This window comes from Theropithecus gelada, chromosome 12 (assembly GCF_003255815.1).
Source record: "Theropithecus gelada isolate Dixy chromosome 12, Tgel_1.0, whole genome shotgun sequence".
In the NCBI taxonomy this organism is placed as follows: domain Eukaryota; kingdom Metazoa; phylum Chordata; class Mammalia; order Primates; family Cercopithecidae; genus Theropithecus; species Theropithecus gelada.
This window is the reverse complement of record NC_037680.1, coordinates 54894307-54921674: the sequence shown is the minus strand read 5'-3', so window position 1 is coordinate 54921674 and position 27368 is coordinate 54894307. Positions and strand designations below refer to the sequence as shown.

The 27368-nt window shown below is 38.3% G+C and overlaps 1 protein-coding gene across 1 annotated transcript; it reads right to left on the bottom strand.

The window, feature by feature from the left end:
• Positions 1 to 1439: 1439 nt before the first annotated feature.
• Positions 1440 to 27203, bottom strand: PLEKHA3 (pleckstrin homology domain containing A3). Its single transcript, XM_025405452.1, has 8 exons — positions 26557 to 27203; positions 21320 to 21436; positions 15954 to 16109; positions 12919 to 13055; positions 11290 to 11454; positions 7572 to 7615; positions 5645 to 5760; positions 1440 to 2762 (listed from the first exon to the last, which is right to left on the bottom strand). The coding sequence occupies exons 1-8, from the start codon at positions 26594 to 26596 to the stop codon at positions 2635 to 2637; spliced, it is 903 nt and encodes a 300-aa protein (XP_025261237.1). The 5' UTR covers positions 26597 to 27203; the 3' UTR covers positions 1440 to 2634.
• Positions 27204 to 27368: the final 165 nt, after the last annotated feature.

The window sequence follows — 27368 nt, the reverse complement described above, 5'->3', positions numbered from 1 at the left end:
TCTGTGGAAATAAAGATACTCTATCTCCTGCCTTGGAATTTAAGTTTAAGCAATAGCATCCATTTCTGGACTCTTCCTGACTGAAGATCATGCCATAATCCCGTATGATGTAAGAAAATTCAAATTCAGCTCATTTATAAAAGAATTGTATCAAAATCCCTTTAGTCATGGAGGCCTGTGATTCCCAAAGAATAGTGAGCAAGCACTTGAAATGAAAAACAAGCACTGCTTTTGCTTAGAAGATCACTGATACGCTGCCAAGAGAACCTCCAAATTTCTCAACAACTTTTCATGTTTTTCAATAACCCCATGACCTAGACAAAGCAAAAAAGGGACTACTAATAACTAATAATAACTAATAATTGTTCTATAAAGTATAGAACAACTTGACAAGCTAAAATTTTTACAGAATTGTTATTTGGTTCATCTTTTTCTTAAAGTTCAAAAAAGGCACACTGAAAAATAAAGGACTCCTCAAAATGCAAGGTTCCCTTAAGCTTTATAGGTTCCTTCATGCTACTAATTCACTGATCAAAACCTGGATATAATTCAAGATATATTTATACTCCCACAAAATAAATGATTTCACATATGTTTTTGGTTCCTAACAATAACAACAAAAAGTGGCTCCAACTCATAACAAAAGACATACTTAGGGATACTGCAAACCTGTTCAAGGACCTGTTTCAAGGGGGAAAAAATGATACAAACAAGAAATAATTGCATTGTATTTTTAAAATATTTACAGAAAACTCTTCATGAACCCATCTATTTGGATAAAGCAATAGAAAATGGCTGTGACTGTTTTCTATAAGTTCAAAAGCTTGTTATGGTGTTTTCATTATAAACCTATTACTTCAAAAAAACTCACTACCAGAAAAAACTCCCGATCAATAGCACCCTGACCTTCATGGTCTTAACACTGTGCAAGTTCTTACTACAAAATAAAAAATAATAATAATAATAATAATAATAATAATAAACTTGATTACCTGCTCAACATTATAACTTACTACATTATCAAACTTTTTTTTTCAAATTAGACATATGAAGTACAACTCACGAGCAGGAAAAGACACCACTGAATATAAAGTAGTCTGATGACCTGTGTGCTATTTAAAATTACAAACACTTTAAGTAGCATAGAGTTTACCCAAACACATATTAATGTATAGACTGTTTATGTCCATTTTAAACTTAAGATGGAAGGCCTATAATTACAGTTTTTTAAATAAATACCAAATATTAATTATTTTTAAATATCCCACATAAACTTACAAGAGGAATTGAAATAAAATGAAATAGGCCACACCATTCTAAGCTCACAGGCAACAAAAACTAAAAGCAATCATTTGTGTCTTCACCAGCAGGCCTAAATATACAAACTCAAATCCATTAGAATTATATTAGTGCCTAATAAAGATTAGACAGAATATCAATGAATATAAAAAATACAATGTATTATATGATGTGTTTGAATGCAAAAACCACACATTTATTAAACATATGATTAACTTAAAAACAACACACCAGTTTGTTTTAAAGTGCTCCTTCACCAAAACCTTAAAAAAAACTATTAACCCAAAGTGAATTCAAAACAACCGATTACAAGGCAAACAATGACAATAGGTATAGACAGGCACTACCAAAAAATGCTATTTGTTCTTTAATTAAATAATGCCATTCTCAAGTGATATAGAGCAGTCATCTTGACAGAATTCCTTTTTGTATAAATATTCATAAATAAAAATGTCTCTAGACATTGGAAAGAGCTGCAAACATACTTTACAACAGCAGCTTAATGTCTATTTTAGGAAAAAAAAAAGCACTAAAATCCTCTTCCATTGAAAGTTGTTTATTTCTCTGGTGTAAGTGAGCAAAGTCACTATAGCATTAAAATCTCTTTTCTAGAACAATGTAAAGAACAACGTATACACATCTTAAATTTGGTAGGTCACAAAAGTTAGAATGCAATCATCTTTTGAGGCAACAAGAAAATAAATAAAAATTAAACACTTTAACCCAACATTTGGAATGACAAATCAGTAGTGTCAACTTCACATATGAAGGACAATACAGTCTGGTTAAAGATGCTCAACATGTCATGGTAATTGGGCTAAAGATACTTAAAATATTGTGTTTCCTTTTTGATTAAAGGAATATAATACAATCACCATCAAGCTGCTATCGTAACTCATTTTTAGCTGTGGTAAAGTGACCATTTGGTCCATGGCACAAGTTACATATATCACACTTCTGTCAAACTGAAACCTTATAAGATTTCATGTTTATAAGCTACAATACACCCTGACCAAGCTGTCAGTCCTCTCACAGTTTTTTAGAAAAATATCTACATTTGTCCTTATGGATGTCAAAATGTTACACCATCATTTGTTTAAAAAAAAAAAAAAAAGATGCACATTCATACTGTGAGTTATTAGGAAAATACTCTTGCAAACAAACTATATAAAGATAAAACACACTTCAAAAGTATGTGGTTTGTTTTCTTGTCTGTTTTACAATATTCTATAAAGTGCAGAGTCCTAAGGGAAAAAACTACTCCCTATAACAATAGTTTAATTACAGCAGCTTTTGCATAGCAATACTTAGAGGAAGTTGGACACTTCAGTTTCTTCAGGAAGAGAAGGATGGAAGAGTATCTTCCGATTCAGATTTTTTTTTGGCCATAAGTCTGCTTTCTTCAGGAATGGTTGCTGATGCCAAATCTCCATTAAGTGTATTTTTTGAACAGTGAACAGGTCCTATGAAGACATTGGTAAAAACATTAAACATCCTGTCAATATTAACTCCAGTCCTCCGTGAAAGAACATTTTAAATTTCCTATTCAGGGACATGAAATTCCTTTAGTTTCCTGCTAATTTTTTATTTCCTTGTTTGTTTCATACACGAAAACTTAACTTTTAGAGTAGAGTATCAACAGTCAAAAGGAAAAACATCAGAATTCATGGGATAAATGACAAAACTGCCTGAAGTAGAGATTTTTGTTTTGTTCATTGCTAGAATCACGGTTGGCACATAACAAGCAGTCAATAAATATCTGCTGAATTGAATTTAATCTTTATTAATTAAATATTGCTCTTTCAGCCTATTTTAATGCTGTTAATATCCTCCTTGTTCCTAGGCAAACAAACCAAGACCCATAAAAGGATACATGCCTTACCCAACATCACACAATTGGTAACAGAACGAGGACTAAATTCAGGTATTCCTCTTTTCATTCTAAGACTTTCTGAGCAAAGCTGACAAGATACCTCACTCTGAAAGATCCCATTTCTCCATTTGTAATGCAGCTCACAGAACTATCACTGCAGCTCCATGTTAACACAGCTGACTACACTGGCATAGTCCTGTTCTAAGGCAGTTGTACCTTTATACACATTGTTTGAGTTTACCATCATCATTTATTACTTTCATACTTTTTGAAAAAGCTTGTTTAGAAAAATAGAAACAGTTGCATCTCACAAGAATAATATTTTTGAGTAACAACTTTCAACCAAAACTGCCAACTGCAAAATATATACTTTCTAGAAGGAGCACTAATTCAATCTTTGCTTTGTCAGCTAACTGAAACACTAAACTAGTATAAACAGGAAAAACTCTAAGGATAAAATTTCTGACCTAGTCTATACTTGCTAATTTAAAGATGTTCTAGAGAAGTGAACTATATGTATGCATGTATATACGTGTGTGTGTGTGACTAGTTTTGTTACAGTCCATAACAGTTAAACTGGGGGATGCTAAATACAATGAGCATGTACACCTAGATCTTTTGAAAATTGTTTTTGTTTTTTTTTTTTTTTTGAGATGGAGTCTCGCTCTGTCGCCCAGGCTGGAGTGCAGTGGCCGGATCTCAGCTCACTGCAAGCTCCGCCTCCTGGGTTTACGCCATTCTCCTGCCTCAGCCTCCCAAGTAGCTGGGACTACAGGCGCCCGCCACCTCGCCCGGCTAGATTTTTGTCTTTTTAGTAGAGACGGGGTTTCACTGTGTTAGCCAGGATGGTCTCGATCTCCTGACCTCGTGATCCACCCGTCTCGGCCTCCCAAAGTGCTGGGATTACAGGCTTGAGCCACCGCGCCCGGCCTGAAAATTGTTTTCAAATATTCAGGACTAGGGTAACGAGAAGAAAAGAATTCTAAAGAAAAATGGATGACTTTAAAAAAGCTATTTGAGTAATCACAAATGATCCTCTTAAAAAAAAAAAAAAAGTCACACTTAAAGAAAAGTACAAGGTAACATACAGAACTCCTTCATGAATTCTGGATTAAGAGTCATGTGTAAAAGGCATAAAGAATAAAGAGAATCAGAATCTGTCTTACCTGCCTCAGATAACACTTTTTTCACATACTCAACCTCTTTAACCCTCCTTCTCTCCTCCTCTTCTCTTCCAGGTCTTGTTTGATTGGCCCAAGAAAGTTTCTTTCTCCCTTCCCCTTCCCGGTTTCCTTCCTTAATTTCTCTACCCATATCTCAATTTAAATTCAAAATGTTAATGAGCATAGAATAGTGCCATATATTAATAAATAGATGATTAGTTCGGTTAAAAAAAAAGTGAGCATTAAAACAAAAAACAAAAAAACAGATGCTATCACTCCTAAAAATCCAAAAATGACCAGCAATCCTTTTTAAAATTGCCATGTGTGTGAACTAAACCTTTTTAACTTTCTGGTTACATAAAACAACTCCAGCTTAATCAATGTTTTCAATACACTCAAATGCTAGAAATACACCATTGTTTTGTCCCATTTCAGCCATACTATGAATTCACTGGGTTCTTCTAGGCTATTCAAAGAGCTAACCACCACTTATCATGTCAGTTCCACAAGAAAAATAAAATCTGTTTTCCAAACAACTGACTTACAAATGAACTACTGGAACACAACCTGTTCCTTAATTGGAAAGTGTACATAGTTTCTATCCCACGTTTCCTGAGAAATAGTAAAGACTTGGAGAGTAGAAGTCTATTAATAGAGATGTAATAATAAGACTATATTTGTGTTCACTGCAAATCATGGTCACTACTATCTTACTAGATATTCTGACACACTTTCAAAGCTTCTTCTCTGAAGAGAAAAATTTTAAAATTTTAACATAAATCACAAAACCTTTCCCAAAAACATTCAATCACAGTATGCTGCCTCTTTAATAAGAAAAAGGTACAGGAATGAATGCTACTATAATTCACCACGACTACCAGACAAAATTCTTTTCCTTAGCCATTTCAAGGTATTTTAGTAAAGTAACAATGCTGACTTTTATATGAACTTGGAACTTGCCTTTATTTTCCCCTAGAATCCTGCTAACAATTCATGCCTTCTTCTGAAATGTTTTTTAAGTGCAAGTATAGTGGTGGTAAAAGATCATGATATTCTATAAATATATATCTAAGATACGATATTTACAAAGCAATCCTCAGCACTCCTTAGTTAATAACAAACCTGTTTGTAAGAGAATATATGAGTTTTCATTGATTGAGCGCTGTTTGCTTACCTCTGAATGAAGGAATCAATCAAAGAAACAAAGTACAATGTTCAATGTCAGTATACTTCATTTTCAGAAATTACAGAGTCCCACAGTAATTTTGCTGAATATGCCAAAGAAAGAGACAGAACCTATGCCACTTACTATCTGGGTCTTCAAGAGGAATATCATTACAAGAATCTGTATCTGAGTAGGTTCTTCGGCGTCGCTGGGAGAGTCGGTGAAGTGTAGATACTGGTTCTTTTATAGAGTGGCTACTCCTGCAAATTAAATAAAAAGCATTAAATTGTAAGGCCTTATATAAATAAAAACACCTTCGACTGGAATTTTAAATGACTTCTCTTTAAGTGAAAAAAGAATTATTTTTATGCTCAATGTCCCATGTTAGCAACATTCTACTCAGAAGTCAAAAACAAGTGAACCCATTTAGAAGACAGCTGGTAACCTGAAGAATATGGCTTCTGAGCTGAAATAAAAGGAAGAGGGGTATAATGAAGAAGTAGTAACTTCTGTAGGGGAGACTCCAGAAAGCAGACATATCAGTCGGTTTACAAATGTTTGAAAACTAAAAGTTATAGGTTTCATTAGTGCATGTATTTCAAGTCAATCCATATCTGACCGAAACCAGGAGACTGAAAGAAATGGGCAAGGAGTTCATAGAGCTAGAGGTAGACTCACTCACAACAGCAAGAGAAGATAAAGATGGCAAAAAGGGGCCTAGAAAAACTTTTTTTAAAATCTGTCTCAAAAAATTAAACAGAGAAGCAAATCACCACCACCTAATAGCACCTCCACTACTATTTTTGTAACAGCCCAACATTACTGTACTTAATGACAACCTTGATTCATCAGGAAACAAATAAGATTTTAAAATTATTATTTTGTGAAGTAGAAAGGATAGAAAACTTTCTTTCATAAAAATAAAAGTTGATTAAGCTTCCATTTTTCTGGAAAATTCAGTTGGTGGGACTCTTGATTCCCTGACAAAGTTGGGCATATACATCATTGGACTCCTCTGAGTATTTGATGGTTTAATCAAAGATTATATAATCATCAGGGGAAAAAAATAAAACATGACAAAACAATAAGGGTCCAGCATTTAACAGTGCAAATATAGAGAAATAAATGCTAATGTCACTATAATTAAATCACTTTCCAAAGAACCAAATAAGACAATCATAGCAACTTAAAGGACTATTACCTAACAAAATAATAGTTTAACAACTTAGCATTTTGGTAAGATCTATCCAGAAGGTAAGATTTTTTAATGTATTGATATGAATAGGTACTTTAAAATATCAAGTGGTTTCTCTTTTCAGCAAGATCTTTTTCTCTTAATGAAATAACAGCTCAGCATGAATAGATGATGCTATAAACAGTTGAGGTAAAATGAGCCCCAGCTGTGGAGTCTTAATACATCAAAAATGTACTTCTGTCTAACTATAACTTGATATACAGTCATGCGTCTCTTAATGACAAGGATGCATTCTGAGAAATGTATCACTAGGTGATTCTGTCACTGTGCAAACATCACAGAGTGTGCTTACACAAAGCTAGCTAGTATAGCCTACTACACACGTAGGCAATGTGGTATAGCCTATTATTCCTAGGCTACAAACTTGTACTGCATGTTACTGTACTGAATGCTGTGGGTGACTGTAACACAATGGTACATGTGTATCTAAACATACCTAAACATGGAAAAAGTAGAGTAAAAATATGGTATTATAATCTTATGAGGCCACTGTCACATATGCAGTCTATCATTGATGGAAAAGTCATTCTTCAATATATGACTGTATTTCAAATATCTAAAAAAGGTAAAATGGCTGGCAAGGTGCTTACCTTGCTGGTTAATTAATTAATTCATTTTTTTTTTTATGACTACCTACTGAGGCCAGGCCCTTATACTAAATACTAGGAGATAAATACAGAGAGATAAAATGCTGGTTTCAGAATCAGACCTAACCCATACAGAGTTTACATTCCACACCACTTGTTAAAGGCCCAGAGAACTTCCCTAAATGGGTATAGTTTGAGAGAACTTAATCAAAAGAAAAGGTTCTTTTACCTCTCTGAACTGCAAGAACCAGGGTGGCTGACAGAACGCTTCATCTAGAAATTTTGAAAAAAAAAAAAAAAAAAAAATTACCATAATCCACATGTCAAGTAGAATCATGCAGCTCTAATTTACTATTATCATAATAAACATAAATTTACTCAGAGAAAAAGATACCTGGCAAAACAAAATTTATCTTTCACAGACTCGAGTAACATAATTAGCACAACATAAAGCTTTCTCTCTAATAACCGTTAACTGGAATCTTTTTCAACACACACCCAAAACATGCTGGATTCTTTTTCAAAAGTAAAAACCAAATTTTATACATAATATATATATATGAGTGTGTACACAAATATAAAAAACAGGGTATATAACTATAAATAGGATATAAATGTGATAAAAAGGAGTATCTAGCAAGCCAGAAAATATTCTAATAAATATCTCTTTTTAAAGGGAAGTAGTAGAAGAGTCAGGTAGCAAAGCTTCTCTTTACTATTAATTATTTAGGTAGCTGATATACAAATGTTCTGAAGTGTGGTTTTCATGGAAGACAGCATTAATAATTTAAGACTTTAAAGAACTCAGAAGAGCCCTAAGTCTCAATGGATTTCCAAAACATATATTTAAAAAAATAAAAAAATACCTAATTAGGCAGAGCATTTAAAAAATATGATAAATACTAAACATAATTTGGAAGATCCAACTACTCCATCAAAATATGAAGGGAGGCAGTCAAGTAAAATTGATTATTTCAAAGTTTAACACGGTAGCAGAAAAACAAAGATTAAACTAAAGGTTTAGGGTGATTGCTTTTGTATACATGAGCCCAAGAGTCTAACAAGCCCAGGTCTAACATTTATGTTATGTAAATGCCTTCTATATTTGGAACATGAGCCACTAGTTGCTCTGAGAAATACCAGTTGAAATGATAAGAGATATGACCCACCCAATCTGTAGTCTGGGAACATCTGATAAGATTGACATTAAGATGCAAATGGACATTAATATCTCCTTTAACAGAAATTACTTCCTTTAGGCTTACTAACCCAAGGACATCCCCACTATAATAATCACTCAGTCTGTAGGTCCAATGACAGTTGTCTGAACTTTTATGATAACTTGAAATAAAGTTAAATGCAAGTTTACTCTAAGATGGATTCATTGAGATTAACTATATAAAGCGCTCATAAAGATCAGATTAAACTGTTTTGGAATACTCAAATTTTCAGCTTTATTTTTCATATAAATAAATGTAAGTTTTTCATATAAATAAATAAATAATGTTATTTAAAAAAAAAAAAACCATGAAGACTGTCTGACCTCACTTTCCATGCTATTTGTCTCTAGAACTATTACATAAGCCACAATTCTTGCTCTTTTTATCAAGTAAAATGGCATAGCTAGCAAAAATAAGCAGCTTCTAATCTAATATTTCCTAAATTAATGTATTAGAGTTCCTGTAATTTTTCTATTGAAGGTTTTAGCTTTAAAAAGACAATTATTTTAGTTTCTTATATGTAAAATACACATATGACTACTCTGGACTAGAGAGCATTTGTAACATAAGGGATTTCCTGAGAAGTTCAATGCGGAAGCAAGGCAACTCTGAGGTTTTACTGCATTTGACTCTAAAAAGTACAGCCGTAAAAACAAAAAAGTGTACCCTTTGCATAATCAACCTCAGGAACACAGCACTATACATCCATCTCAAAAGACTGGTTTCTTTGTTCACATATACACGTTAATTAACAGTTTATAGCATATCTACAATTGTCCTAAAAAGCAACATTGTCAAACTATGTTTTACTCAACACCACAGTCCTGTAAAATGGTATTAAAAAATACATAAAAAGGGTCAGGCACAGTGGCTCACGCCTGTAATCCCAGCACTTTGGGAGACTGAGGCGGGCAGATCACGAGGTCAGGAGATCCAGACCATCCTGGCTAACATGGTGAAACCCTGTCTCTACTAAAAATACAAAAAATTAGCCAGGCGTGGTGGAGGGCACCTGTGGTCCCAGCTGCTCAGGAGGCTGAGGCAGAAGAATGGCATGAACCTGGGAGGCAGAGCTTGCAGTGAGCCAAGATTGCGCCACTGCACTCCTGCCTGAGTGACAGAGTGAGACTCCATCTCAAAAAAAAAAAAAAAAAAAAAGAAAAAAAAAAAAAAATATATATATATAATGGGCTCAATTGTCAAATAAATTTCAGAAACACTGTACACTACACCTCCACCTCTCAGAGATTCATAATACACTTCAGCATAAAAGAGGGTGTGAAAAGCATAAAAGCTGGGCATGGTGGCTTATGCCTGTAATCCCAACACTTTGGGAGCCTGAAGCGGGAAGACTGCTTGAAGCTAGGAGTTTGAGACCAGCCTGGGCAACAAAATGAGACCCCATCCCTACAAAAAATAAACTGAAAAACTTAGCTTGAAGCCAGGAGTTTGAGACCAGCTTAGGCAACAAAATGAGATCATCTCTACAAATAATAAGTTAAAGAAAAGTAGCCAGGCATAGTGGTATGCGCCTGTAGTCCCAGCTCCTCAGGAAGCTGAGGTGCGATGATCACTTGAGCTCAGGAGTTTGAGGCTGCAGTGAGTTATGAGGGTCAGCCTGGGTGACAGAGTGAGATCCTGTCTCTAAAAAAATAAATAAATAAAAAGGCTGTGACAAGTCCTATCAAACTGTCCTTGTCAGATTAGAGAAACCCAATTCATATCATTTAAGTTAACCTAGCAATTCCCAAATTAATCTGGCCATAAAACTCATTTTCATGGTACACTTGTCTCAGAGGAAATTATTAGCCCATCAAACACTGATTAGAAAACAATTATCTAAATAAATCTAGGCAATAATCTTTACTAACTCTCATATAACTAAATTTGCTGGGATAGGTAAGAGAACCTAGGAATAAATTAGACCCTATTCTCCTAACAAACAGATCTTCAGGTAATTGCTGAAACAGCAACAAGGTGGCATTCTTACTCCTATAAATGGACTCCTGAAAACACTTTGATGAAATAAAGTCTCATTAAAGCTTATGTCACCTACAAGTTTCTCACAGCATGCTAGAGCAAATTTATTAGCTCAGAAAGGACAACGGATCTGCCACCCCTGGCAAAAAGAGGACTTGTTGTTCTGAGTAATGAGGAAGTAAGAAACTAACACTGAGCACCTAACAGTAAGCAGGTCAGATCGTTTGCAGTGACTCTCTGATATACACTGTATTTTTACACATGAAGAAACTGAAGATCAGCTACTCTGAGGGTTCAGATCCAAATAGTGAGTACAAAACACCGTTCCCACTAGACTATGTTTCAAATTCCTTCTAACTCCTTTAAAGATTTACTTAATTGTACCCCATTGTGACTAAAACCTCATTCCGTTGTGTAATTCTTACCAAGCAGAATAGAGCCTCCCAATTTTTTCTCTGTCACAGCACTTTGTAATATTGTCCTAGATACTGGGGGAAATGGATGAAGCAGCCTGTGGGCAGGCCATGCACAGCCCCTCCAAGCGGAAGGAGATGAGGACACTAGCACAAGTGCTGAGCTCATCAGCTGAGAAGCTCTAATATGAAACAGTACAAACAAAAAAATTCAACTTGTTAGCTGTTTCCCTGCCACTGCCTGTTTAAGCCCTTAAAAATAAATACCAAAATGAAACAAAAACCACATGCAACATTACTACTGAAGGAAAAAAACAAAACAAGAAGTTCAAACCATTTGAACAGGAGAAGGTGATACAGGAGAAACTAAGGGATCCGGATGGGGCAGTTGAAACATCTCAGGTTTAAACTTGGCATTCGCTATCTTCACACATTCCTCGAGCGTTGTGATGAACGTGTTACACGTGGCACTAAGCAGAGAAGAGGCTTCATTCATGTTCTGAAAAATTACACAAAGACTTGAACAGATTTGCATACAACGACATGGAATCATATACAACCTTATCACTAAATAAAAAGACATCTCCAACAGACCCATTACTATGTTCAAATTTATTTAAAATACAGTACCTTAGAAAATTAAGCTGGGGCAAAAAAAAAAAGAAGAAAATTTAAAAATCTATGAATAAGAAATGCCTGTCTCCTAAACAATGTATGAAACTAGATTCTAAGAAAAACTAAGTTTTGCATTGAATTATCATATTGAAAAATCATGTACAAAAATTTATCTTAGAGAAATCTAACCTAAACAGTAATTTTCATTTTCCCAAAAGTGGTCACAGACATGGAATACCCTTAGAATTACTTAGTGGCAGTACAATTCATGTCTACCCTCTATCTGTTCTCCCACTTCTTCCTTGACAGAGTAAAAACCCCAATTTTGTTCAGGATCGCAAAGTGCCCTGATCCTGGGGGATGAATAGAGACTGATCTAAGCTAGTCATGGCTATTCCAAGACTCTTTACCAAATGCTCATTTTTTTCCTGGTTTCCCTTGAGCCAGAAAAAAACAAAGATGAGAAGTCTGCTGGAGAATTTCTGGGATTTTTGTTCCCTGATTCAAAACCAAGCACAGCAAGTTGAGAAGGACTCTCTCCACCCTGGCAACCCCACTGCCTCCTGCCTCTTTGTGAGCTTGACAGTCATCTTGACACCTGGGGCATTAGGAGAAAAACTCAACACATCAAGAATGGCAGAGTGGAAAATGCAACAAGCCTGGGTCCCTAATACTGTCACCGAGCTGCTGTAGCAAGTGTGAGAGCACCCACCTCCATGGAGCTTGTGGTCAGTTTGTCCTTGCGCTTCTTACACAAGATTCCTCCCCAACAGGAGAAAGTCACAGAAGAAGAAGGAAGATTTCTTGCTGCACTTCTATCAAGTTAGGCAAAAAGGGACAGGCAACATGCTGGCCTTTCACCCAGAGAGTGGTATAGCTCACTGGTCCTATTTTACCATAAAGAATGAGCCTATTATAGCCCGATCCTACTAATCTGAGTTTTGATTCCTAAGTCACTGTTCTGAGAAGGATTTGTTTTAAGTTATTCCATAAAGATAAGTTATCAACTCTCACAGTTGAAGCAGGGCAGCTGTCCAGTGAATTTATGCCGCTAGCCTAGAGAACAAAGCCTGGAATGCTTCTTCCCCACTCCAACCTCCAAATTATTAGAGTGGCTGCAAAGACAAGCCTTGATCCCCGGAGAAATATGCTACTTCATGTTCTTCTCTGGCCACACAGACAAAACCGAGAAGATGCTACAGATTTCCAGATAGTCTACAGTAGGCAGAACCCAGAAAAGTGGAAAATAACTCAATGTGAAAATGCCTATCATCTTATGGAATGACTGAGGATCTCCCCAGAGCACTCCAAAGCATCACTGCACATGAAGAGATCCTCTTTGCTCTACCTCTGCACTAGGAGATGAATGATTCTCATCATGGTGAACAAATTCCTGTATCGTATGAACTTGCTGCATTAAGAGGTCACAGTAGAGGCGAAGTTCAGACATTTTGGTTTTCAGCGATTCACTGGTTTCACTTATTTCTGAAAAGAACATATATAAATATCCAGTTAGATCATTTTCATATTCTTTGGGCAATGCAACAAAATGTAATCATTTAAAAAAGCAATGAATATAAATACCTATAGCTCAAGAAATGTGAGAACTTGGGAATAGGATACCAGAGCCCTAAGGAAACATTTTCTCTTTAGATAATTGGGAAAAAGCTGACAGTTACATGCCTGCCACATTTAGGTGATTTCCAGAGATAGGATGATGACCACTGGATATTTTATACAGGATATTTCCATTCCATTACTCATCTTCCATTTAAATAGTGCTTAGTTTTCTTTTGTGAATTGCTTTTTTATTTTGTCCTTTATACATTTTTTTCCAGCTCTGATGTTGATTTTTCTCTTAGCAATATAAACTGATAGTTTGTAAAAGTTCTTACAAATTAAAGATAGTAATCTTTCCTCTATCTTATATACTGCAAATACCTTATCCAGATCTGTTAGCTTCCTTTCAGTTCTCTTTATTTTGGCTTACAGAAGTTTTAAATTTTTATGTAATTAAAACTATTATATATAAACATTCATTTATTTTCTTCTGATCCTTTCAGTTTCATTTTCACATTATACTATTTTCAACATTTTTTATTAAGAGCATACTTTCTTCCTTAGTATCTCCAGACAAACTAAACATCCAGCCATAATCTCAGCCACTCACAAGCCAATACCTTTTAAACTAGAAGTATAAGCTACATAGGAGAAAAATTCGTAGAGTAAATTTCTGGTGATTCTCCACACTCCCTGGGCCAGGTCCCAGTGGCCTTGCTCTCTGGTCCTAGCCACAAAGCCACTTTTGCCAGAGTGGACAAAGCAGCTCTATCTGCCCATTTAATCTAACCTAAATAAATTCCTGCTCACATTTAAGCCTGTTCTTTCTCCTTTTAAAAAAAAAACAACTGTGGTAAAATATACATAAACGTAACATTTACTATTTTAACCACTTTTAAGTATTCATTTCAAAATGTGGCATTAAGTACATTCGTATTTGTAAAATCATTACCACCATCCATCTCCAGAACATCTTCATCTTCCCCAGCTGAAGGCCTGTACCCACTAAACATTAACCCTATTTCCACCTCCCCCTGGGCCCTGGGAACCAACATTCTATTTTCTGTCTGTATAAATTGACTGCCCTGGGTATTTCATATAAGTGGAATCATAGACTATATGTCTTTCTGTGATTAGCTTATTTCACTTACTGTAATGTCTATAAGGTTCATCCACAGTGTAGCATGTGTCACATTTCCCTTCCTTTCTAAGGCTGAGTAACATTCTATCGTATATTTTGTTTATCCATTCATCTACCAATGAACATTTGGGTTATTTCCATCTTTTAGCTATTGTGAATATCCATTCCTTCTTATCCTACCTGTAGCCATATTCTGTAATGTTTTCATATATTTCAAAATTGTTATAAATTCAATCCTCAGCCTTCATTTCTCAATACCTGTAATTTACCTGCTTTCACTAATGTAATGTGTATTTAATTATAAAAGTAACACATACTTAATAAAAAATTTTGAAAAATATAAAAAATATAGAAAAGAAAAATCAAACAACTGTACTACGGTTCGAATATGGTTAGTTTCCAGCAAAATTCATGTTGAGGCTAGGTCCCCAGTGTGGCAGTGTTAGGAAAGTAGTACCTCTAAGAAGTGCTTAGGTCATTAAAGAGATTCCATACCTTCCTCAAAGGAGTGAGTGAGTTCTCAACCTCTTAGAACTACATTATGGGAAATACAGTTATAGTTACTATGAGAGCAGGTTGTTATAAATTGAGGCTGCCTCTTGTGTTTGATCTCTTTCTGCACACGCCCGCATTCCCTTGCTTCCTCCACCATGCTATGATGCAGCATGAGGCCCTCACCAGAAGCCAACTAGATACAGCTGCCCAATCTTGAACTTCCAGCCTCTAGGGCCATGAGTCATACCTCTTTTCTTTAGAAATTACACAGTCTCAAGTATTGTGTCAAAGCAACAGAAAATGAACTAAGACAAACTATAATCTCACTATCAAGAAACTGTCATTTTCACATTATATCTGTATATAATTGAACTGATAACATAAATCATTTGCTTTGCTTTCAGTTTCTAAAAATCTTTTTGAATTGGCAATATGCATACATGGTAAAGTCAAAAGATACCAAAGGGTATACAGTGACAAGTGAGTCTCCTTCCCACAAATTCCACTTCCAAAGGTAACCATCTGACCAATTCTTACATACCTTTCCTAAGCCAGCCAATGAATACTAACACTATATATAATTATGAATCCTGCTTTTTTCAATGATCATTTAACCTTGGGCATTTTCTCACACTGAAATTCGTTTTAAACATCTTACTATCTATATATCAGCCAATGAAAGCACGAGTTTAGGCTGGGCGCAGTGGCTCACGCCTGTAATCCCAACACTTTGGGAGGCCGAGGCGGGCGGATCACCTGACGTCAGGAATTCAAGACTAGCTTGGCCAGCACACAAAATTACAAAAATACAAAAATCAGCCGGGCATGGTAGCAAGTGCCTGTAATCCCAGCTACTTGGCAAGCTGAGGCTGGAGAATCGCTTGAACCTAGGAGGCAGAGGTTGCAGTGAGCCGAGAAAGCGCCATTGCACTCCAGCCTGGGCAACAGAACGTGGCTCCATTTAAAAAAAAAAAAAAAAAAAAAAAGCCAAGAAAGAAAAAGTTTATTGAGACATTCCCCTAAATTTATAGCTTTTACAAAATGTTTACTATGATAAAGATACATGTAAATCTACATTTCTAATTATTTCCTTGGGATAGATACTAAAAGTGAACAGGCTATTTGATTTATATTTATATTTATATTTAAGAAAGTACTCTCACCACAAGGGAAAAGTTTATAGTTACCTTTTTCTTTTTTAGTCCTTGTGTCAGTCAAACATGCTTTGGAGCTCCCCAGAGCGACCAGCCACCTCTGTCTTTCAGCTGCATTCACTGCCTTCATGTAGAAATGCTGCTCTCCAGGAATGATTAATTCCATTCTTGTGTTGTCTGCTGAATGAACTATGATGAAAAACAAAGAGGAAATACAGTTATAGACTTAAGTAATTTAAGGGGAATCAAATAATCATCTAATCACACAGTATCAGATGCTTCATACACCTAAAACAATGAACTATCATTCATGATGCAGCCAGTGCATCAGTGGCACTCCCCAAACCAACATTCTCATATAGACCCAGGGTGATAATGGTGCCAAAGCGATGACAGAGTATGAAAAAGAAAACAGGGACATACTAACTACTGAGAAGTGAGACCCCCTCACCCACCTTGGGGCCACTTATCATATTAAATACAACTGCAATGAATGTTACACTATCACACATTTTTTACTGATTTCCTTGAAAGTAAAGTCTTTGTTTTCATATCCCCCAAGGCTAGGATAGTGCCTGACACATAGAAGGAATGTAATAAATGACAACTACAGCCACCATCTATCCGAAGAGTAACTCTATGATATGCCCTTAATTATGGATCATAGCATAACACATGGAAGCCATGTATATTTTGAAGACATTCATCTCTTTGCCTCTTTCTACCTCTTCTCCTACACACACACACACACACACCTCTCCTTTGATGCTCTGAGAAAAGAAAGCTAATCAGGAATTATGATGAGCCAATCCCAAGTCTTTGTTGTAAAACAAAATTTGTGTTAAGCTGTCATTCATCAATAAATATTTACTCAGCTCAGAGCAGTGCTAGTAGAAGGCAAGATAGAGGGGGAAAAAAAAAGATGTCTTTGCTTCTATACAGTTGACTATTTAACCAAGATACAAACGGACACACCAAAAACAATCAGAATACGTATATGTTTAACTCTGGTGCAGAGATTTCTTGTGTAATTATGAGAGAAAGTAATTTAAGACAGGAAATTTAAAAGGCTTCAAGAAGAAGGATTTGATGAAAGCAGGATTTAGTTAAGAAAATGAATGAGAAAAAGCTTAAATGAGAAAATAAACACAGAATGTACTGAGAATATTAGGAAACAAGCAAAAATAGACGCTTCCATTGTAGTGCAAAGTAATATTGATATTTGTTTAGCCAGCACAGTGGTGCAAGCATGCACTCCCAGCACCTGTAGACCCAGCAACTTGGGAGGGAGAAGGCTGAGGCAAGAGATCACTGGAGCCCAGTACAGGCTGTGGTGAGCTACAATCACACCACTGCACTCCAGACCGGGTGACAGAGCAAGACCCTGTCTCAAAAAAAAAAAAAAAAAAAAAGGAAAAGAAAAGAAAAGAAAAAAGGCCGGGCCGTGGCTCACACCTGTAATCCCGGCACTTTGGGAGGCCGAGGCAGGCGGATCACGAGGTCAGGAGATCGAGACCATCCTGGCTAACACGGTGAAGCCCCATCTCTACTAAAAATACAAAAGATTAGCCGGGCGGGATAATTAGTAGTGGCCGGCACCTGTATTCCCAGCTACTCGGGAGGCTGAGGCAGGAGAATGGCGTGAGCCCAGGAGGCAGAGCTTGCAGTGAACTGAGATCGCGCCACTGCACTCCAACCTGGGCGACAGAGTGAGCCTCGGTCTCAAAAAGAAAAGAAAAGAAAAAAAGAAAAAGAAAAAAATGTATATTCATGAATGGATAAGTTGGGAGGAGCCAAATTATGAGGGTCCCAGCAAACTCTGGCAGAAGCCCCAACTTATATAATTAATTGCTATAAATATTGACCAGATGTTTAGTCTATTATGGTGAGTAAGTGCCACAAAAACATTGCTATCTTATTATTCTACTTACATGGGCCATTCTTAGTTGCAGACACTGAAACATACAACCATGCAACAGGCAATTATGAATGCAAAAGATTTCTAGGCTAGGGTAAAACTACTGAACTCCTAAAGCTATAAGAGTAACTCTTCCTTGCTACTTGTCAATACTAGTGAAAGCACCAGTAATACCTACTTTAAAAGAAAGCAATGCTCTAATTTCTAATGATGTTGCTACAAGATGAAACTAAAATAAGACGACTCATTTTTAAACATACCAGAATTTATGTATCCAATCAAGGGGGGTCCCCTCCAAAGTTGTCACCTGAAAAGGCAACAAACTTAAAAACGATGCTTCCAAAACATCAGAAAAGATGGACGAGACCTCTAAACACAAAACTACAAAACATTACTGAGAGAAATTAAATATCTAATTAAACAGAGTTAATGGAACAGAAGACTCAATTATCATCAAGAATATAATTCTCCTCAAATTGTTCTGTAGATTCAACACAATTTCAAACATTCCAGCAGATAGCTGTGGAAATTTATAAGCAAATTCTAAAATGTATAAGGAAATGCAAAGGGCTAACAACCAATACAGTACTGAAAAAGAACTAAAGTTAGGAGACTTTGGCTATCAGATACAAAGAGAATAAAGCTAAAGTAATTAAGGCAATGTAATATTGGCACAAGGATTAACAACAACAACAACAAAAAACAGGGCCACAGAACAGAATAGACAGTCTAGAAAAAGACCCACACATACATGGTCACTTGCTTTGTGACAAAGATATCTCCATGATGCAGTGGGGGAAAGGTTGTTACTAAGTCAAGTACAGACCTAATATGGACCTAAATATAAAAGGGAAAACTATAAACATTCCAGAAAGCAACACAGAAGATGTTTTCAGTGGGTCATAAAGGGATCCAATCAAAGAAATTAACAAATTGGACTTCATTGAAATTAAGAACTTCTGTTCCTCAAAAGGTATCATTAACAAAATGAAAACATAAACTACAGAGTAGAAGAAAATATCTGCAACACAGACTCATCCAGACTATACAAAGAACTCCTACAAATCAACATGAAAGATAGCCAAGGTTAGAAAATGGGCCAAAGACTTGAAGAGGACTTCAAAAGAAGAGAACATTCAACCTTTTTTTTCCTTTTTGCGGAGACAGGAGTCTCATTTTGTTGCCCAAGCTGATCACGAACTCCTGAGCACAAGAGATCTGCCTGCCTTGGCCTCCCAAACTGCTGGGATTACAAACATGAGCTAACGCGCCCGACAAGAGGACATTCAAATGGCTAACATCTAAAAAAGCATTCAACACCATTAGTTATTGAAGAAATGCAAGTGAAAACCACCATGAGATACCACTACAAACACCAGGAATAGTCTGAATTTTTAAAATGGATAATACCAAGTTTTAGCAAAGATGCAGAACAACTGGAACTCTAATACTCTGACTGATTGCAGAAAAAATTGATATAATCACTTTGGAAAACATCTGGCATTATCTCTGAAAAAGATTATTGGCTAGGCACAGTGGCTAACGCCAGTAATTTCAACACTTTGGGAGGCCAAAGCGGGCAGATTGGTTAAGCTCAGGAGTTCAAGACCAGCCTGGTTTTTGAAACCCCGTCTCTACAAAAAACACAAAAATTAGCTGGGCATAGTGACGTGTGCCTCTGGTCCCAGCTACTCAGGAGGCTGAGGTAGGAGGATCACCTGAGCCCAGGAGGTGGAGGCTGCAGTGAGCCATGATCACACCACTGCATTCCAGCCTGAGCAACAGAGTGAGACCCTGTGTCAAAAAAAAGAAAAGAAGAGAAAAAAAGAAAAAGATTGTCTTCTTGACCAAATTTTAGTCAGGCTCATTTGAGTCCTGTACTCACCTAAGTTTCCTTCTCCATCCTTGTAGAATCCAGTTTTAGTAAGAATCCTACTAAGTCAGTTTAGCCAGAATCCCCTAACACCATATTTCATCACCCGCCCTTGCTATCTGACCACATTCTTCATTCCCTACCATCTCCCAGCAATGTCTGATCACCCTGGCTTTGGCCTGCCTTCAGCAAGAATCCTGTTAGGTCAATTTAGCCAGAATCCCCACTTACCTCTTAGTAACTTTCCCTCCACTGATACCCTCTCCGCCTAACCCTGCTCCTTGGCTATACATTCCCACTTTTCCTTGTACTTGGAGTTGAGCCCAATTTCTCTCCTCCAATGCAATACTCCCTATATCTATCACAATAGTCCTAAATAAAGTTTGCCATACCATTTCAACAAGTGTCAAGAATACTTTTTTCTTTAACTGCTATTAAAGCTGAATGTATGAATATTCAATGCCTTAGCATTCCACTCCACTTCCAGAGATACACTAAACAGAAATACACATATATGTTCAATAAATGTGTAAGAATGTTTATGGCAGCTTTAGTCACTGTAGTCCCAAAATGGAAATAACCCAAAAATCCTTCAGTACTAGAATGGATACCAAAATTGTGAGATATTCACACAATGGAATACTATACAATAAGAATGACTGAACTACTGTTACATAGAACAACATAGATAAATTTCACAAACACGATGTTGAGTAAAAAAAAGCAAGACACAAAAGAAAATAGTGACTTATTCCATTTATAAAATGTTCAAACGGAGATAACACTTATATATGGCAATTAAAGTCAGATTAATGGCTACCTTTCAGGAAGACTATTTGATAGCTATGACCCAGAGCTCACCACATCAAAAGAAACACACTTCATGAAGGACAAGTATTTAAGCTAGAGTGGAGAAATGAAAACGACCAGGGGGAAGTCGAACAGTCACTCCCCTGGCACTCTAGTTTTTCCTTCATTCTCTTTGAAGAATTCAGTACTTTTCACTGCCATTTTATCTGATTTCGCCTCCACCCCACACCCCCCAACCACACACACAAATGAATCAATGGTCCATAAAATCTTCCTTCACAAAAATTACAGCAGGACCTATCGCTTTATTTCTCCCCTTTTGGAAGAAAAGGAAACCATCTCTATCACCCAGAGGAACTTACCTCCAAATTCAGCAAAGAACCAGAGTTTACAACTCCAACTTCATACTTCATCAAAACCCTACAGAGCTGGCCCCATTATCTTTGGAGTAAAGCTTCCAATTTTTACAATATCTTTCTATTAATTAAAACAATAATGAAATAGAATGCTTATAGACTGAAGGTGGACACTAAAGTAGTATCCACAAGAAATTGTCAAATCCAAATTGGAAGACTAGCAAAAGTTATTTCCATTCAAAATACATTTGTAGAGGGAGCATTATCAAAAACTGTGTTTAACTGTGTTAACTGTGATGAAATGCCACTCCTGACTGCTAAGGATATAAATGGTATTAGAAGATCCCTACATGGTTAGAAATGCCTTTTTTACTCTTGTCTGGAGTATGCTGAAGAACCCTTGACTAACCTCCAGTTCCTCTAATTCCATATATTCACTTACCTTTAATTTCACAAACTGCCATCTTTATGCTTCCTTTGCTCCCTTTGCAAACATCATCCTGTGAATCATAGTAGGATAAGATTCCATTATCTAAAACAAACCAACGAGGCTGCCAACCTAAAAAGATCATAAATAACAAAAGGTCAATTGGAAAGACATTACTTTTACCACGTAGAAAACTGTGATTTCAAAACTTGCTATCCACATTATTTCTTGGCTCTCAAATAACATTCTGACAATGAAATTTTTAATCACCAAGGCTTACCAAAAATGTTTTTGCATCAGTCTCCACTTTACTGGGAGAGATTTCTGGAGCAATCTCCAGAGCAGCAAAAACACAGGGAGTAATACTTCTAATTCTAGCTCACAGTGTTCTCATTAACAACCCATAAGGCCCATCCTTAGTAATAGCCCTAGGCCGGGCGCGGTGGCTCAAGCCTGTAATCCCAGCACTTTGGGAGGCCGAGACGGGCGGATCACGAGGTCAGGAGATCGAGACCATCCTGGCTGACACGGTGAAACCCCGTCTCTACTAAAAAATACAAAAAACTAGCCGGGCTCGGTGGCGGGCGCCTGTAGTCCCAGCTACTCGGGAGGCTGAGGCAGGAGAATGGCGTGAACCCGGGAGGCGGAGCTTGCAGTGAGCTGAGATCCGGCCACTGCACTCCAGCCTGGGCGACAGAGCGAGACTCCGTCTCAAAAAAAAAAAAAAAAAAAAAAAAAAAAAAAAAAAAAAAAAAAAAAAATAGCCCTAAACCAGGTATAGCATAACTGCCCTCTTTTCCTAAAAAGGAACTGAGTTGGGGTTATGATATTAAGGGAAAAGCCATGGAAGACAGAGATTCTAGCCTTACCTATAGTATCATTCTTTAATTGGATAATCATACCCTGGGGGCGAATCTTTTCATTTCAATAAATCTCTAAAATTCCCAGTCTCTAAAATGTATAGGTTGAACAAGATGACCTCTCAGGTGCCACCTGGCCCTCTAATTCTGCAATGTGACTCTTATGAAATACATACTTCTAAGCAAACTCCCTTAAACACAGTGAGTGCTAAATGAATTCCAGTCTCTTAAATAGAAGCTACATACCCTATGGTGAGAACATAGATTCCCCATGTGATCCCCTCTTCCCTTGTCTGCAGTTGCACAGCTAGGGCAGAAATCCTAGAAACTGCAGTTGTTCAACTGATATTTATTCAGTGACCAGAGCTCGCATCTATCACAGACTTGGCTCCATGCCAAAGCTGGTGACAAGGATGATGATGGCTTTCCTTGGCATCCAATTCCCACTCCTCTTTGAAGCCAAACTTGGTGTTCCCTGGAGTCTTATCAAGCATGCTACTAATTTACAACAGTTCACTGACTATTAACATGGTGACCATGCTGGGGGCAGCGTGACTGTCCTTGTTCTTTCCGTGACTATTAAATAACAATTCAGCACAAGTGTTCATGGCTAAAACGTACATTTTAAACCGTGGGTGTTCAAATCCTGGTCACTTTTGCCATAGCCTGCCACATGATTAGTCTGATCTTTCCAGAGTCAGATAGTGCCGAGAGGGGAGATGGGTCAATCATCCTTACACTTTAATACAGATCCAGGACTTAATTCCCCAAAAGGATTTATCTCTAACACTTTTGAAATGACAACACTGAGTCATCATAAAAGATTAAATTTTACTTTGTAACCTTGTTTAGGAAGGCAGGGAATGCAGTAATACAGTTCAGAAAGATGGATATCTAAAGCAATTAAAAACCAGCAATTTTCAGGTTCCTGGAAGATTCCTTTCTGTGAAACAACAGAGTATTCCCTAGTGAGACCTAAACAAATTAGAAAGTAAGTTATTTTGGTATATGGACTTTATCTTGCTCAACACTGCATTCCCAGCAACTAGAATGGTGCCTGGCACGTAAGAGGTACCAAAAGAATCTATTTCTCAAGTGACTGAATAAATAAATGAATGAATAAATACCCCCAAAAGTGAGATATTTCATGGATTGCTGCTGCTGTTGTTGTTTTGTTTTTTTGAGACAGGGTCTTGCTCTGCTGCCCAGGCTGAAGTGCAGTGGCATGAACATGGCTCACCACAGCCTCGACCTCCTAGGCTCAAAAGGTCCTCCCACCTCAGCCTCCCAAGTAGTTAGGACTATAGACACGCCACTGAGACTTGCTAATTTTTTAAATTTTTATAGAGATGAAGTCTCACCATGTTGCCCAGGCTCGTCTCAAATTCCTGGACTCAAGTAATCCTGCCACCTTGGCCTTCCAAAGTGCTAGGATTACAGGTGTGGACCACCACACCTGGCAGATATTTCATATTAACCATGAGAATATAGACATACAATATATCTTTGAGAGTATATTGTATTGATCATGCATGGAAATGATAAAAACTATCTTTCCAAACACTAATTTACCTTATCAAACAAATTATAAGCAGTGGGTGGTGAAAATACACTCCTCCACCCAGGTCTAGTGTGCCTATAGAACAAATTATGATTTTGCAAGCCTGCAGTACTGCAATTCGATATCTCTTTAAAACAAATATTGGGCAAAATGATTCATTTAGAATTTGCAGCAACATGAAAGGTGAGTGGTTGAACATATTAATATAATCAAGCCTGTTAATTATCTCTACACACTTTTTGAAGAAACATTTAATAAAACAATTTCTAATTGATTCACACACTCAAATAACAGAGGGTAATATCTGTGAAAAAGAGTCACAGGTATTCCCTTTTTAAAATTCTTTTTAATTCTTTTTATCTCAAACTACCAAATGTTACTGAAATTCTTACTCTCCACAAAGGATTCTCAAATAACACTATCTTTTTTTTTTTGAGATAGAGTCTCACTCTGTTGCCAAGGTTTGAGTGCAGTGGTGCAATATGGGCTCACTGTAACCTCTGCCTCCCAGGCTCAAGTAATTCTCATGCCTCAGCCTCCCAAGTAACTAGGACTACAGGTGCACGCCATCATGCCTGGCTAATTTTTTGTATTTTTTGTAGGGACGGGGTTTCGCCATGTTGGCCAAGTTGGTCTCAAACTCCTTACCTCAAGCTATCTGCCCATCTCAGCCTCCCAATGTGCTAAGATTACAGGCATGAGCCACTGTGCCTGAACAACACTATCATTACACTGAAAGATCACTTAGTATGAACAGCTGCTCATCCTAATGACCTATGATGAACTAAAATTAATCATCAGCACACTGTTGACTCAAATTTAACTCTTAAAAATGAAATTCTTCCAACCAAAAGATTTCTTTTCAACCAGCTTCTACAATGCATACTAGAAGCTGACTAAATGCCCTGCAAAGACTACAATCTAAATCACATGCGGTGAAAAGCTCAACCACTGGTTATTTAGTACCATAGGAGATGAGGAAATGGCCACCAAGACCAGGTTTCACCTCAGTTCTTAAATTATGACTCATCTCAGTAATGACCCAATGGTTCCTCTGGCATGACCTCCACAACACCATGCTTAGGAATACTTGCAATGAGATGAGCATTTGCATCTCAAAGCATACAAGCTACTGTCTTTTTGTTTTATTTTGCTTTTTGAGACAGGATCTCGTTCTGTTAGCCAGGCTGGAATGTGTGGGTACAATCATAGCTCACTGATCCTAGCTCACTGCAGCCTCCATTTCTCTAGCTCAAGTAATCCTCTCGCCTCCGCCTCCTCAGTAGCTGGGACTACAGGCGTGCACCACCACACCTAGCTAATTTTTTTGTTTGTTTGTTTGTTTGTTTTTTTAGTAGAGACCACATCTCCCTGTGTGGCACAGGTTGGTCTTGAGCTCAAGCAATCCTCCCACGTCCGCCCCCCAAAGTGCTGGGACTACAGGGGTGAAGCACTCTACTGTCTTTAACAGTTAACACTATACCTCAACCAAACAGTATAACTGCTCTCACAAGGGCCCAAATGAAAATGCCCAATAAAAAATATTTATCTAACTTTTAAATGTTTCCCATTAAAACATGTCACTTATAGAAATAAATTGACTTTTTAGTTTGAACAAAATAAAACATCTGTGTATCATAAATGTTAAAAGCATTTGCTGCTATCAATCTGGCTTTAGCATTCTAAGAAATCAAAAAGCAGGTATAACTGTAGCCCAGTGCTTTTGCCTGAAAAAGTTTATGTGCACATTTTGCACAAGATCAGGTGGACACAAGTTGAGAGTACCACACAATTACTGAGGGATTCGATACTTTTGGCAGAGGGAATAAGTGGGCAGCAAGTCATGATTTGCCTATGCTAGACCCCCCAAAAAAATCTGTTTACTGTTCAAATTTATGTTAAAACCATCCTCTCACTTAGTGAGGTCATGGAATTCTGGAGTTGGAAGGCATGTCCAGGACAAAATAGCTAATCACCCTGGCCTTACCAGACTGAGGTCCTGAAAGAATAACTGACTTGCCTTGATTGTTGGTTGATGGCAGAGATTGGACTACAACTCAAATTTAAGGAGCTTTTAAATAAGCCAGACTGCCAATGTCATGGAAAGGAGCCCTTTCCTGCTGGCCTCTGATTTCTTCAAAGTTCTCCCTTCCACCCACTTCACAGGTGAAAGTGACTTGCCTGCTCCCTTTCTGTGTATTGGCACTGTCTTCCACTATTTCCCACACAGTTAACAGAATTCCCCAACGTAAGGATACTTCATTGACAATCCCTAAGAGAATATTATGTGGGGACAGCTTCCAAAATCATGTTCGCTAAGCTCGAACAACCTCAACAAGACAACTTTTTAAAATAAAATGTTAAGGAAACTAGAAGAAATACAGAAAAGAGTTCTTAAAATTAAATCTTGTAGTTGAAACAATTAAAGGGTCCTTTCCAGTCCAATACTCTGACAACTCAGTTATTAACAAAATGCTCTTAAAGTATGAATACTAAGTGTGAATAAGGACGGAGATCGCAACAACACATGTAGGGTGACTGAGAATTGTTCCGGAGGCTACAGGAGGCAAAGATTGGTATTATCACACTAGCAAGTAAGTGGCAGGTGCATTTCCCACCCTCTAGAAGGTGCGCAGCCTTAAACCCTCCCCTGAAGAGGCCAGAAGGACTCAATAAGCCCTGGAATCGAGTACAGCGAATTCGCTCTGAGGGTCCGCAGAGGCCAGACGGAGGAAGAGAAGCCCCGGACCCGCCTTCTCCGCAGCCTCCTGCCTAAGCCCCTCCAAGCCCCCCGCCTCTCCCCTCTTCCCTCATCACGCGAGCCCCCATACCTGTGAGATAGTTGGTCCACTTGTACAAAACCCCCTCCATGCTTCAGAGCCCCACACCGCGCATCCTCCCGGCCCGGCGCCAGCCGCGGTGATGGGGTAGGCGCGGGGCCTGGGGCAGCCACTCCCGGCCCGCCCGGGCCCCCTCCCCCGGAGCCCGCCGCCGGCACGAAGCCGCCCTCTGCCTGCGCGCGCCGCCGGGACGTGGCGGCCCTTAGAGGCCGGAGCAGCGGGCGCCGCGTGGAGCTTGGGGGCCGCGAGGCGCGGGCCCAGACATCCCGGAGTAAGCCTCGGCGGCGGGGGCCGCGACAACGACAAAAATGCGACCGCGACCGGCCTCCTGCTCGCGCTTCCGCGGCCCGGCGCTGCCTCCTCCTCGCCTGCCTTCCTTCCCCCCGGGCTCCCCGTTTGTTTTCATTGACCCCGACGTCGCTTTCACTTCCTGGATGAAAGGGGCCGGATCGTCCCGGGAAACCCCTCCCCGGCGGCGGGGCTGAAGGAGCGGGCGCGGCCTGCGGCCTCGCCGCCTAGCCGGAGGCTGCGTGAGGAGGGCGGACCTGCGCGTCGCACCCTCGGCCTGCCAGCTAGGGCAGCTCTTCTCCTCTCACGGGCCCAGGGCCAACAGTCCCGAGGCTCCCTAGTCTCCCCCTGGCCGCCAAGGCCCAGGCCGGCCGCCCCCGGGGGCCGAGGCCTTCGGGCTCCACTGCGCGCGCAGCCCCCGTGCCCACCCGAGGAGGAGCTCCCCACACACTCATCCCTCGGGCACTTAGTTCTCTCGGGTTTTCCTGGTTTGTTTGTTTTTTTTTTTTTTCTGA

What these genes read in the sequence shown, in the direction of transcription:
- PLEKHA3 (XM_025405452.1), bottom strand. Translation starts at nt 26,596, where the DNA reads ATGGAGGGGGTTTTGTACAAGTGGACCAACTATCTCACAG. An exon ending in CACCTTCTCCTGTTCAAATG is followed by an intron (nt 7,616 to 11,289) that starts GTTTGAACTTCT and finishes CAAAATTTCTAG; the next exon opens with ATGAAGCGTTCTGTCAGCCA. An exon ending in GGTTCTTGCAGTTCAGAGAG is followed by an intron (nt 5,761 to 7,571) that starts GTAAAAGAACCT and finishes TTTAATTTGCAG; the next exon opens with GAGTAGCCACTCTATAAAAG.